We start from the raw sequence: 14,192 nt of genomic DNA on the forward strand, positions 1-14,192 counted from the left end.
ATTTTTATGACAGAGACAAGTTGATCCTGAAAATGTTGCAGGTGCAGGAGAGAGCGGAAAGAGCACGTTGGTAAAGCAGATGAAAATCATCCACAGTGATGGCTTCACAAGAGAGGAGCTCAGCAGCTTCCGGCCAACGGTCATGGATAACCTCTTATCCTCCATGAAGTATGTGCTCAGCGGCATGGGTCTGCTGAGGATAAATCTACAGTCTCATAAAAATAAGGTGTGTGTAGTAAACACTGAGAACCCAAAATACACTATGAAATAATTCAGCAATATACTTTGTTGTTGACATTTTACAGATCCTCCTTGTAGCTCCCATTAATACGAAAAAAAGTTTCAATGATATGAAAGATTTTTTAAATTAACTTACAAAACCAGTAATTTTATAATCCAAATGGTGCAGGTGACAACTGCAGAGAGCTCTTCTTCAGAGGCAATTGTGGTCCATAAACTTCAAAAAGAGATGAGACATTGTAGATCTATTTTTGTACAAGGTTAGGAGGGTAATTATGGTCTGTAAAGGCCTCAGCGAGACACTTTCAAGAGGGACTGCTCATCGTTACAGATGCAACGGCAGTTGGTGGCTATCCCTATTGAGAGGGACTGTTCATCACTACAGATGCAACTCTCATGAGTGGCTAGGCCATATGGAAGGGACTTCTTGGTATGGAATGGGTGACAGCTGTCAAAGTGAATGTATTGCTTGTGGTTAATAGGTTTGATATGGGCAGAAGTACTGATGTAGCCATCTTTGAGATGGACCTCAACATTGAGGAAGGCAGTTTGTTGGGTTGAAGAGAACCAGGTGAAGTGAATGGGGGAGATGATGTTGAGGTTCTGGAGGAATGTGGATAATGTGTCCTCACCCTCATCCCAGGTCATGAAACTGTCATTAGTGATTCTGAACCAGATGAGGGGTTTGGAATTCTGGGTGGTTAGAAAGAATTCCTCTAGATGGCCCATGAATAGATTGGCATAGGATGGTGCCATGCGGTGCCCATAACCATATCCCGCATTTGTTTGTGGGTGATGACTACAAAAAGGAGAAGTAATTGTGGGCAAGGATATAGTTGGTCAGAGCAACTAGGAAGGAGGTTGTAAGTTTGGAATCTCTCGGGCAGAGGTAGTGTTCAATAGCAGTAAGGCCATGGGCATTAGGGATGTTGGTGTAAAGGGAGGTGGCATCAATAGTGATGAACAGGGCACCATGTGATAAAGGAAAAGTAACTTTGGAGAGTCAGTGGAGGAAATGGTTGGTATCTTTTGTGTAAGAGGGTAGGTTGCAGGTAATAGGCTGAAGGTGTTGGTCTAAGCAAGCAGAGATTCTCTCAGCAGAGGCACAGTAACCGGCCACAGTGGGACGTTCATCAATTGTTCATCAATTGTAATGACTCGTCTTTGTCATTCAATGTTCGGTTGCGTAGATGGGCTGACCGAACGAATACCATTGATTATACTTTAGTCAACAAAGTAAGAGCATATGGACTATCAGACCAATTGTGTGATTGGCTTGAGGAGTTCCTAGATAACAGAATGCAGCATGTCATTCTCAATGGAGAGAAGTCTTCCGAAGTAAGAGTGATTTCAGGTGTGCCTCAGGGGAGTGTCATGGGACCGTTGCTGTTCACAATATACATAAATGACCTCGTGGTTGACATCGGAAGTTCACTGAGGCTTTTTGCAGATGATGCTGTGGTGTATCGAGAGGTTGTAACAATGGAAAATTGTACTGAAATGCAGGAGGATCTGCAGCGAATTGACGCATGGTGCAGGGAATGGCAATTCAATCTTAATGTAGACAAGTGTAATGCGCTGCGAATACATAGAAAGATAGAACCCTTATCATTTACCTACAAAATAGCAGGTCAGCAACTGGAAGCAGTTAATTCCATAAATTATCTGGGAGTACGAATTAGGAGTGATTTAAAATGGAATGATCATATAGTGTTGATCGTCGGTAAAGCAGATGCCAGACTGAGATTCATTCGAAGAATCCTAAGGAAATGCAATCTGAAAACAAAGGAATAGGTTACAGTACACTCGTTTGCCCACTGCTTGAATACTGCTCAGCGGTGTGGGATCCGTACCAGATAGGGTTGATAGAAGAGATAGAGAAGATCCAACGGAGAGCAGCGCGCTTCATTACAGGATCATTTAGTAATCGCGAAAGCATTACGGAGATTATAGATAAACTCCAGTGGAAGACTCTACAGGAGAGATGCTCAGTAGCTCGGTACGGGCTTTTGTTAAAGTTTCGAGAACATACCTTCACCGAAGAGTCCAGCAGTATATTGCTCCCTCCTATGTATATCTCACGAAGAGACCATGAGGATAAAATCAGAGAGATTAGAGCCCACACAGAAGCATACAGACAATCCTTCTTTCCACGAACAATACGAGACTGGAATGGAAGGGAGAACCGATAGAGGTACTCAGGGTACCCTCCGCCACAGAGGTACTCAGGGTACCCTCCGCCACACACCGTCAGGTGGCTTGCGGAGTATGGATGTAGATGTAGATGTAGATGTAGACGTTCTGTACAGTTGGGTTTACAGACTTTAGGAAATGTGTAAAAGTAGAAGTGTGGGGAATGGTAGGGGTGAGGAGAGAGATGAATTCTGGGGATGACTTCTGGAATGGGTCTGAGGATTTGAGTAGAGACTGGAGATCCTGCTGGATTTCTGGAATAGGACACTGTGGCAGGGTTTGTAGGTGGATGAATCTGACAGCTGGCTGAATCCTTCTGCCAGGTAAAAAAATGAAGTGATTGTGTGGCTTTGATGGCTGGGAGGCCCCAATTCGGGAAGTTTAGTCATCAAGTTGCAAGTCTTATTCCATGTTATGCCAAATTAGGTAACTTCTGTGTCGGTGATGATGAAATGATGATGATGACAACACAACACCCAGTCCACGAGTGGAGAAAATCTCCAACCCGGCTGAGAATCAAACCCGGGCCTGATGCATAGTAGGCAAACACATTACCATTCAGCTAAGCCGGTAATTCTTGTGGCTCAAAACAACTGTGGTGGAGCCTTTGTCAGCAGCTAGAATTAAAAAGTCAGGTTCAGTTTGTAGGTGGTGGATTGTGGCTCTTTCTACGGATGTAAGGTTAGCTTGCATTTTGAAGGATTTGGGGGATGATAGTGAGGCAAGATTTGGGGTTAAGAAATTGTAGAAAGTTAACGGAGTGATTTGGGGGAAGTGGGGGTGGATGACTGTTGGATAGAGGATGAGCTGTGTCAGGCAGGGTTCACATTGGTCTTTGGTTATGTCTGATTGGTAGGGTTGGTGGCAAAAAACTGTTTCTACTATAGGGATTGAAAGAAGGCAAGAAGGTCTTTAATAAGTCCTACATGACTGAATTTTGGACTGGGTCAAAAGGCGAGGCCTTTGGAAAGGACTGATACTTCTGTGGGGCTAAAGCTTTCAGAGGAAACGTTCATGACTGTGTTTCGATGTATTTAGATTCTGGATTCTGTATGGCGGTGTGAGGGAGTTTTTGTGGGTGGGGTAAACACAGAAGGTCTGCAAGTCAGGGTTTGTCAACTATGAGGAAATGTGGAGGAGTTTGGAGATTGTTATACAGGTGGTGGATAGTGGTAGTTTGAGGCAGGAGTAGGCAGTGAACAGGATGGATAGTTTTTTGAGGTGGTGTTTTTAAGCTGCTCTAGTTCCTGGAAGGAGAATTTTACAGTTGGAGAGGAGGTATAGCAAGGAGGTTTAGGCCAGTTTACAAGGTTTTGTGGAACTAGGTTTGTTTGTAAAATTCTCCCTACAGTGGAAGCAGTTTTTCACCACCAACCCTACCAATCAGACACAACCAGATACCAGTGCTGAAACCTTATAATCCTATCTGCTGACAAAACCTCCACCACTGTGGTTTTGAACTGCAACGATTACCTGACAGAAGGGCTCTACCTACAAACTATGCCACAGTGATCCCAGTCCAGAAATCCAGCAGGATCTCAAGTCTCTCCTCAGGTCCGTAGACCCATCCCAGAACTTCTCCCCAGAGTCAATCTCTCTCATCACTCCTACCATTCCTCACACTCCTACTTCTACATGCTTCCTGAAGTCCATAGACCTAACCATACAGAATGTCAAACTGCAGCCAGTTACTGTGCCTCTGCTGAGAGAATCTGTGCTCGCTTAGACCAACATCTTCAGTCTGTTACCTGCAACCTACCCTCCTACACAAGAGATACCAACCATTTCCTCCACTGACTCGCCACAGTTCCCCTTCATTTATCAAATGGTGCCCTGTTCACCACTATTGATGCCACCTCCCTTTACACCAACATCCCTAAATCCCATGGCCCTACCGCTATTGTCCCCCTGCGGGTTCGGGGGTAAGAATAGGCCCGCGGTATTCCTGCCTGTCGTAAGAGGCGACTAAAAGGAGTCTCCAACATTTCGGCTTTAATGTGATGGTCCCCTCTTGGGTTTGACCTCCATCTTTCCAAATTTCCGTTGTTAGTGCGTGCCATTTGGGGAAGGACGCCTTACATGGTGTTTTTCTATTGGTCCATCATGCACCACCATCTTGCATGCTACCTATTGTCGTGTGGCGGGATTTACACCCAACGTCTTCTGGGTTGCCTCCTTCCCGTCTTGTGCGCAATCCCCTTCTTAGTGCCCCCGACAACTATGGACCCTTTCGGCACCTAAAATCCAGCACGGTAGCTAGTCTGTTGCAGTGGGGTCATCATGTACCCTCTTGGTGGTAGCCCCCTGACCACGCAGGGATCGGACTACAGATGCCAGAGCTGTTTCTTCCCCACGCATGCCAAGGAGTATGTGCCCATCTTGTCTGGGGCACGGGGACTCTAGGCAACGGGATATCGGCCAGGTACCCGTTGCTTTGGCTGGGTGGCGCCCTTGGGGAGAGCCCTCATTCGGAGTAGGTGGCATCTGGGCGGATGTGGCGCAATGAAGCGCAATAAATCACACCAAGCTAGTGGTCGCTCGGCCACCAGCATCTCTTAAGTGAGGCAGAGTTGACTTTGATGCTGCGCAATATGACCCTCAGTCGTTCCCCTCGTTGGCTGCGCCATGGGAAGGAAGCAGATCTAGTGCCAAGCGGGAGCCTTACGTACCACAATACCTTGTCTGCAGCAGGACTGATGGTGACTCCTTTCTTACGACGAAGCCTCTGTTTTTTGTGGAACACCTGGAGGATAAGTTTGGGGAAGTGGTGGGGTTGTCTAAAATGAGGAATGGGTCCATCCTCCTCAAGACGTCCTCCCCAGCCCAGTCACGAGCGTTGCTCTTGTGTGATAAGCTGGGTGACGTCTCTGTTACCGTCACTCCCCACAGCAGCTTAAGTATGGTCCAGGGGATTATTTACCATCGTGACCTCTTGTTACAATCCGACGACGAGCTGAGAGCTGACTTGGAACGACGTGGTGTACATTTTGTCCGTCGTGTACATAGAGGACCCCAGACTAACAGGGTGGCCACCGGTGCCTTTATCTTGGCCTTCGAGGGTGATGTCTTGCCCGAGAAGATCAAGGTAATGGTTTACCGTTGTGACGTCAAGCCATACGTCCCTCCCCCGATGCGGTGCTTCCAGTGCTGGAAGTTTGGGCACATGTCCTCCCGTTGCCCATCCAGCGCCACATGTCAAGATTGCCGACGCTCCTCTCATCCCGATTCTCCATGTGCGCCTCTGCCTGTATGTGTCAACTTGGGGGAGCACCACTCTCCATGCTTGCCGGATTGCCCCATTCTTCATAAGGAGCGGAAGATAATGGAATTTAAGACCCTGGCCCGGCTTACTTATCGAGAGGCAAAACTGAAATTTGAAAGGTTGTATCCTGCTTCCCTTCGACCATCTTATGCTGCAGTCACGTTATCGTCACCCTCGCGAGCGGCAGTTGTCGCCTCATCTGTGCCGCCTTCAGTGGGCCCTCGGGACCGTGCATCTCTGTCTGCCCCCCTCATGTCTGGGGGCAAGCCTTCCTCTGTTGCCCCCTTAGCAGTTGGGGGCAAACCCTCTTCTGTCGCTCCCCCCACGCTTACTTCGGGAGTGACATCTGCTCCACAACCGGGGGGCTCGATCCCTCCCCCTCCCTCTCCGCCGGCGTTGCCTCTGCCGATTCCTCTCTCGCGGAAGGGGTCCCTCGGGGCTCTCCCTTCCTCCGTTTCTTCTCCTACCCAACCGGATGTCAGCCAGTGGCTGAAGGTTCCGCCACCTGCTGGTCATAGGGCTTCTGCGTCGTCCGCCTCCGACGCTCCTTCAGAGAAGCTCTCCCAGCCCTCTCACCCTAAGGGCAGACGCGAGAAGAAGGAACGGAACGTGTCCAAGAAAAAGGACGTTCCGGCGGTTTCAGTACCGCCTGCTGTACGTAGTCCTGGCTCTGGGGATGAGGTGGAAATCCTCGCCTCTGCCGCGGATCTCACCCTCACTGAACCCTCGGGGCCCTTTCCTATGGACTCAGCTGACTCCCCCGGTGGCGGCAGTTGGCTCTGAGGTGCCGTCTGCCTCTTAGTCACTTTCACGCCCTCCCAGTCCCTTCCTGCTTCCATTCTCCAGTGGAACTGCGGCGGTTATTTCCGCCACCTGCCTGAGCTCCGGATGCTTCTGAGTGTTTCCCCTGTTCTCTGCATTGCTCTGCAGGAAACTTGGTTTCCAGCAATGCGGACCCCCGCCCTTCGTGGTTATCGGGGATACTATAAGAACCACGCTGCCTGTCAACGAGCGTCAGGTGGGGTTTGCCTCTTTGTTCACCACTCTGTCTGTAGCTCGCCAGTACCCCTTCTGATGCCTTTAGAGGCAGTTGCTGCCAGGGTTGAGCTCTCGCCAGCTATTACTGTTTGCTCTGTTTACATTCCTCCGGTTGGGGAGCTCCCCCGACATGTCTTGGCTGCGCTGCTGGCTCAACTCCCGCCACCATTGCTGCTTCTGGGCGATTTCAATGCCCGCAACCCTCTATGGGATGGGACTGTCTCCGATGACCGCGGTCGTGCCGTGGAGCATGTGTTGGCTCAGCTCGACCTTAGCCTCTTGAACACCGGTGCTCTCACGCATTTCAGTGTGGCCCATCGCTCGTTCTCGGCCATCGATCTCTCTCTCTTTGCAGCCCCGGACTTGTCCCATCCCTCCACTGGAGAGTGCATCCTGACCTGTGTGGTAGTGACCATTTTCCCATCTATTTGTCACTGCCCCAGTGTCATTCTTCTGGGCGCCTGCTCCGCTGGGCTCTCCACAGGGCTGACTGGCCAGCTTTTACTTCCGCTGCAACCACTGAGTCTCCCCCACAGGGTGACATTGACGAGGTGGTCCGTGTCTTAACCACGTCAATCATTTCGGCAGCCGAGGCTGCCATCCCCCGCTCTTCTGGACTCCCTCGGAGGAAGGCTGTACCCTGGTGGTCGCCGGAGATTTCTGAGGCTATTCGCGACCGTAGGCGGGCTCTCCAGCGTCATAGGCGGCACCCGTCTCTAGAGACCCTCATCGCCTTTAAGAGGCTCCGTGCCTTAGCCTGTCATCTTATTGCACAGTGTAACCAGGAGTGCTGGGAGAGGTATGTCTCATCCTTGGGCTCCCGTTTCTCCCCCTCGCTCGTGTGGTCCCGCATCCGCCGGATTTATGGATACCAGACCCCTATGGGTGTCCCTGGGATCTCCTTGGACGGCACTGTCTGCACGGATGCTGCCGCCATTGCTGAATACCTTGCTGCGCACTTTGCTAAGAGCTCTGCAACTGCAACTTATCCCCCCGCCTTTCGCTCTCTAAAGGAGCGAGCCGAGCAGACACCGTTATCATTCCACACGCGTCGTTCTGAAACATACAATGCTTCTTTCATCAAGAGGGAATTCCTCGCTGCCCTCACCGATTGCCCTGATACAGCACCAGGACCAGACTGCATCCACGCGCAGATGCTGAAGCATCTCTCCAGGGACTGCCAGAGACACATCCTCACTATCTTTAACCGCATTTGGAGCGAGGGCGTGTTCCCGTCGCAATGGCGAGAGGGTCTTATTGTCCCCATCTTGAAGCCCGGTGTGGACCCACTGGTGGTGGACAGCTATCGTCCCATTACCCTCACCAACGTTTTGTGCAAATTGCTCGAACGTATGGTGGGGCGGCGTTTGTGTTGGGTCCTTGAGTCGCGCGGTCTCCTTGCTCCATCCCAGGGTGGCTTCCGTCGGGGCCGGTCTGCTGCGGACAATTTGGTGCGGCTGGAATCTGCTATCCGTACGGCCTTTGCCCGACGTCAGCATCTCGTTGCTGTATTTTTTGATCTGCGGAAGGCGTATGACACCACATGGAGGCATCAAATCCTCGCCATATTGCATGAGTGGGGTCTTCGTGGTCGGCTCCCGGCTTTTATTCAAAGCTTTTTATTGCGCCGCTCTTTCCGGGTGCAAGTCGGTGCCACCTCTAGTTCCTCTTACATACAGGAAAATGGGGTCCCGCAGGGCTCGGTGTTGAGCGTCTCCTTATTTTTAGTGGCCATTAATGGTCTGGCTGCAGCAGTGGGGTCGTCGGTGTCTCCTTCTTTGTATGCCGACGACTTCTGCATCTCATTTAGCTCCACGACTACGGGAGTCACCGAACGCAGGCTGCAAGTGGCCTTTCGCAAGGCAGCAGCGTGGGCTCTGACTCATGGTTTTCAGTTCTCTGCAGCCAAGACTCGAGTTATGCACTTCTGCAGGCGTCGGACGGTCCACCCTCATCCTGAACTTTACCTCGACGGCCATCTGCTTGAAGTGGTGGACACTTGCCGCTTCTTAGGACTCATCTTTGATGCCCGGCTCACATGGGTTCCTCATATTACTCATCTGAAGCAAAAGTGCTGGCGGCACCTCAACGCCCTCCGCTGCCTGAGCCACACGTCTTGGGGTGCAGATCGCTGCACGCTGTTGCGATTGTACAGAGCCCTTGTGCAGTCCAGGCTTGATTATCGGAGCCTGGCCTATGGGTCTGCATCACCCTCAGTGTTGACGTTGTTGGACCCCATACACCACTGTGGGGTTCGGCTTGCAACAGGCGCTTTTCGTACAAGCCCCGTGGATAGTCTACTGGTGGAGGCCGGGGTTCCCCTGCTGCGGATTCGCCGCCATCGACTGCTCGCCGACTATGCTGTCCACGTGCATTGCTCGCCGGGCCATCCCAATCGTCGCCTGCTTTTCCCTGCCATGGTCCTCCATCTGCCCGAAAGGCGACCTAGGCCTGGGCTTTCCGTAGCTGTCCGCGTCCAGTCCCTGCTGTCGGAACTGGGGTCATTCCCTCTTCTGCCTCCCTTCCGAGTCCGTGCACCTACGCCTCCCTGGTGTTTGCCCCGGCCGTCCGTCCATCTGGACTTGGCACAGGGACCCAAGGACTTGGTTCCGCCTGTGGCCCTCCGTCGCCGTTTTCTTGCGCTCCTCGCCTCATTTTCGGGCTGTGAGACTGTCTACACTGATGGTTCCCTGGTTGATGGTCGCACTGCCTACGCTTTTGCTCACGCTGCCCATGTTGAACAGCGCTCCTTGCCGGCTGGCTGCAGTATATTTACTGCAGAGCTGGTGGCCATATTGCGCGCTCTTGAGCATATGCGTTCCTGCTCAGGTACGTCCATCGTCATCTGCAGTGACTCCCTGAGCAGCCTCCAGGCCATCGACCGCTGCTATAACTCTTCTCCTCTGGTGTCCTCTATTCAGGAGTCTGTTTCCGCCATTACCCGCTCTGGTCGTTCGGTGGTCTTTGTTTGGTCGCCAGGTCACGTTGGTATCCCGGGGAACGAACGTGTTGACAGGCTGGCCAAAGGGGCGATCGACGCCCCAGCTTTGGAGATCGGCCTCCCGGCTCGTGATCAGCAGTTGGTGTTGCGCCGTAAGGTGCTCGGGATGTGGACTGCTGAGTGGCGTGGCATGACATCTCAGAATAAACTGCAGGCTGTTAAGGAGACGACCGATGTGTGGCGGTCCTCCTTGCAGGTCTCTCGCGAGGAGTCTGTTGTCCTGTGCCGACTGCGCATTGGACACACATGGATGTCGCACGGCCACCTATTGCGACGTGAGGACCCACCTTTATGTCGCTGCGGCTCCGTTTTGACAGTGGTCCACATTTTATTGGACTGTCCACTTTTAGCTGTGCTCAGGCAGTCGTTCGCACTGCCTGACTCGCTCCCTGCCCTTTTAACAGATGACTCTGCTCTGGCTGACTTAGTTTTACGTTTTATTCGGGCAGGGGGTTTTTATCATTTCATCTGAGTGTTTCTGTTTTATTTTATTGTTTTGTGTTGATTCTGGCCTTTGGCCTACAGTTTTAAACTCGATTTTTAATGTGTTTTCGGTGGTCGGCTTCTCCCCCCCCCCCCCTCCCCCTCTGGTCGGCCAACCACCGTCACACTCTGTGTGATTTTATTTCGTTTTGTCTGGTCCTTGTCTACGTTTCTTTTGTTCTGTGTTGTCTGTTTCCTATTCTGTTGAACGTTTTTTTTATTCTCTGTGGGTATTTTTAGTTTTTTGGATAAAGGGACCGATGACCTCTTCAGTTTGGTCCCTTTAATCCTTAAACCAACCAACCAACCTACCACTATTGAACACTACCTCTGCCTGACATATTCCAAACCTACAACTTCCTTCCTAGTTGCTCTCACCAAATATGTCCTTGCCCACAATTACTCCTCCTTTCTGTAGTCATCACCTACAAACAAATGTGGGATATGGTTATGGGCACCACATGGCACCATTCTATGCCAACCTATTCATGGGACATCTAGAGGAATCCTGTCTAACCACCCAGAATACCAAACCCCTCACCTGGTTCAGATTCGCTGATGACAGCTTCGTGATCTGGATTGCGGGTGAGGACACCCTAGCCACATTCCTCCAGAATCTCAACATCTTCTCCCCCATTCACTTAACCTTGTCCTCAACCCAACAAACTGCCTTCCTTGATGTTGACCTCCACCTCAATGATGCCTACATCAGTACCTCCATCCATATCAAACCTACCAACTACTAGCAATACCTCCACTTCAACAGCTGCCACCCATTCCATACCAAGAAGTCCCTTCCACATGGCCTAGCCGCTCATGAGAGATGCATCTGTAGTGATGAACAGTCCCTCTCGATAGGGTCTCACTGAGGCCTTTACAGACTGTAATCATCGTCTGAACATTGTACTAAAACAGACCTGCCATGCCCTTTCTCTCCAGTAACCCATTATCCCACAAACTTCCACCATCCATGGAAGCACTTCCGTCATGACTCAGTACCACCCAGGTGTGGAGCGACTGAATTATGTTCTCCGCCAGGGTTTCGAATACCTTTCATCATGTCCTGAATTGAGGAATGCCCTACCCACTACACCCCCCCCCCCCCCTCACACACACACACACACACAGTGGTATTGCACCGCCCACCAAACCTTCACAACATCTTCAGTCATCAATACACAATCCTTGCCCCCAATCCCTTGTCTCATGGTTAATTCTCTGTAATATACCCATATGCAGGACCTGTCCCATACATCCACCCACCACTATCTATTCCAGACCAGTCAGATGCCTCACCTATCCCATCAAAGCCAGGGCTACCTGTGAAACCAGTCGTGATCTACATGCTAAGCTGCGACCACTGTACTGCATTCTATGTGGGCACGACAACCACAACAAGGCTTCTGTCTGTATGAATGGCCACCGGCAAACTATGATCAAGAAACAGCTGGACCACCTAGTTGCTGAACACACTGCCCAACACTATGTTTTTCATTTCAGTGACTGCTCCACAGCCTGTGCCATCTGGATCCTTCCCACCAACACCAGCTTTTCTTAATTGTGCAGATGGTAACTCTCATTGCAGTATGTCCTATGTTCCTGAACCCTCTTGGCCTCAATTTTCGTTAGTCATTGTACTTCACACACATATTCTGATCCCTGTTCCCATTCCAGCACTATACAGCTCTCTGTTCCACCAACGCACCCCTATCCTTCCCCGCCCCAACCTCTCCCTTACCGCCACCACCCAGTTTGCTTCTCCCGTCATGCGCTGCTGTTCGCAGTTTGGCGTTGGCTGTTAGAGACTGTGGCCATTTGTTTGGGTGTTGCGTTTGTGTGTGTGTGTGTTGTCTAATTCTGCTGAAGGACTTTTTGGCCGAAAGCTTACTTGCTGTGCCTGCTTACAAAAAAACTTGGTATAATATTCACAATAGTTCCGCAATATACACTCCTGGAAATTGAAATAAGAACACCGTGAATTCATTGTCCCAGGAAGGGGAAACTTTATTGACACATTCCTGGGGTCAGATACATCACATGGTCACACTGACAGAACCACAGGCACATAGACACAGGCAACAGAGCATGCACAATGTCGGCACTAGTACAGTGTATATCCACCTTTCGCAGCAATGCAGGCTGCTATTCTCCCATGGAGACGATCATAGAGATGCTGGATGTAGTCCTGTGGAACGGCTTGCCATGCCATTTCCACCTGGCGCCTCAGTTGGACCAGCGTTCGTGCTGGACGTGCAGACCGCGTGAGATGACGCTTCATCCAGTCCCAAACATGCTCAATGGGGGACAGATCCGGAGATCTTGCTGGCCAGGGTAGTTGACTTACACCTTCTAGAGCACGTTGGGTGGCACGGGATACATGCGGACATGCATTGTCCTGTTGGAACAGCAAGTTCCCTTGCCGGTCTAGGAATGGTAGAACGATGGGTTCGATGACGGTTTGGATGTACCGTGCACTATTCAGTGTCCCCTCGACGATCACCAGTGGTGTACGGCCAGTGTAGGAGATCGCTCCCCACACCATGATGCCAGGTGTTGGCCCTGTGTGCCTCGGTCGTATGCAGTCCTGATTGTGGCGCTCACCTGCACGGCGCCAAACACGCATACAACCATCATTGGCACCAAGGCAGAAGCGACTCTCATCGCTGAAGACGACACGTCTCCATTCGTCCCTCCATTCACGCCTGTCGCGACACCACTGGAGGCGGGCTGCACGATGTTGGGGCGTGAGCGGAAGACGGCCTAACAGTGTGCGGGACCGTAGCCCAGCTTCAAGGAGACGGTTGCGAATGGTCCTCGCCGATACCCCAGGAGCAACAGTGTACCTAATTTGCTGGGAAGTGGCGGTGCGGTCCCCTACGGCACTGCGTAGGATCCTACGGTCTTGGCGTGCATCCGTGCGTCGCTGCGGTCCGGTCCCAGGTCGACGGGCACGTGCACCTTCCCCCGACCACTGGCGACAACATCGATGTACTGTGGAGACCTCACGCCCCACGTGTTGAGCAATTCGGCGGTACGTCCACCCGGCCTCCCGCATGCCCACTATACGCCCTCGCTCAAAGTCCGTCAACTGCACATACGGTTCACGTCCACGCTGTCGCGGCATGCTACCAGTGTTAAAGACTGCGATGGAGCTCCGTATGCCATGGCAAACTGGCTGACACTGATGGCGGCGGTGCACAAATGCTGCGCAGCTAGCGCCATTCGACGGCCAACACTGCGGTTCCTGGTGTGTCCGCTGTGCCGTGCGTGTGATCATTGCTTGTACAGCCCTCTCACAGTGTCCGGAGCAAGTATGGTGGGTCTGACACACCGGTGTCAATGTGTTCTTTTTTCCATTTCCAGGAGTGTAATTGCAGCACAATTTTATTGTGGTTTTATTAAAAAGGCTTTGTTACAAATTACTTCTATCCATAAGTACCTCTACATTATTTTACCTCCAAATTCTCTCTTCTTTGTTATATGATTTGTAATTCTGAATATTCCAAATGTATGTTCATTTCTAATTATGTGCATGCAGCAGCAGCAACTATTTATGTAATGCACTGCACTTGTTTTTAATCTGGACATTGTGACTTTGAATAGCTTTGTTTGCTGCAGGATTGGATTCCTCACACCATTATTTGTTAATGTTCTTGTGGTTTTCAGTCTAAAGGATGCTTCTCTCCACACTATCTATCCTGTACAGGCTCCTTCATCTCTGAGTAACTACTGCTGTCTATGTCCATGTGAACTTTCTTTAATTATAGTACACTACATTTGTTGCATTCCATGGATCCCATTGAGAATGGTCTCTAGAATTTCTTGTTGGACTGCTTATTATGCATATTTCAAAAAAATGTTCAAATGTGTGGGAAATCTTATGGGACTTAACTGCTAAGGTCATCAGTCCCTAAGCGTACACACTACTTAACCTAAACTATCCCAAGGACAAACACACACACCCATGCCCGAGGG

The 14,192-nt window shown here is 50.8% G+C and overlaps 1 protein-coding gene across 2 annotated transcripts in view; it reads left to right on the forward strand.

The window, feature by feature from the left end:
- Positions 1-14,192, forward strand: part of LOC126162438 (guanine nucleotide-binding protein G(o) subunit alpha-like) — an 82,836-nt gene that overhangs the window by 12,803 nt on the left and 55,841 nt on the right. For both annotated transcript variants that reach the window (XM_049918947.1, XM_049918948.1), the window contains one exon: positions 42-226. In XM_049918947.1, coding sequence (XP_049774904.1) covers positions 42-226 — 185 coding nt within the window. The remainder of the gene's footprint in view (positions 1-41; positions 227-14,192) is intronic.

Source organism: Schistocerca cancellata, chromosome 2 (genome assembly GCF_023864275.1).
Source record: "Schistocerca cancellata isolate TAMUIC-IGC-003103 chromosome 2, iqSchCanc2.1, whole genome shotgun sequence".
Taxonomy (NCBI): domain Eukaryota; kingdom Metazoa; phylum Arthropoda; class Insecta; order Orthoptera; family Acrididae; genus Schistocerca; species Schistocerca cancellata.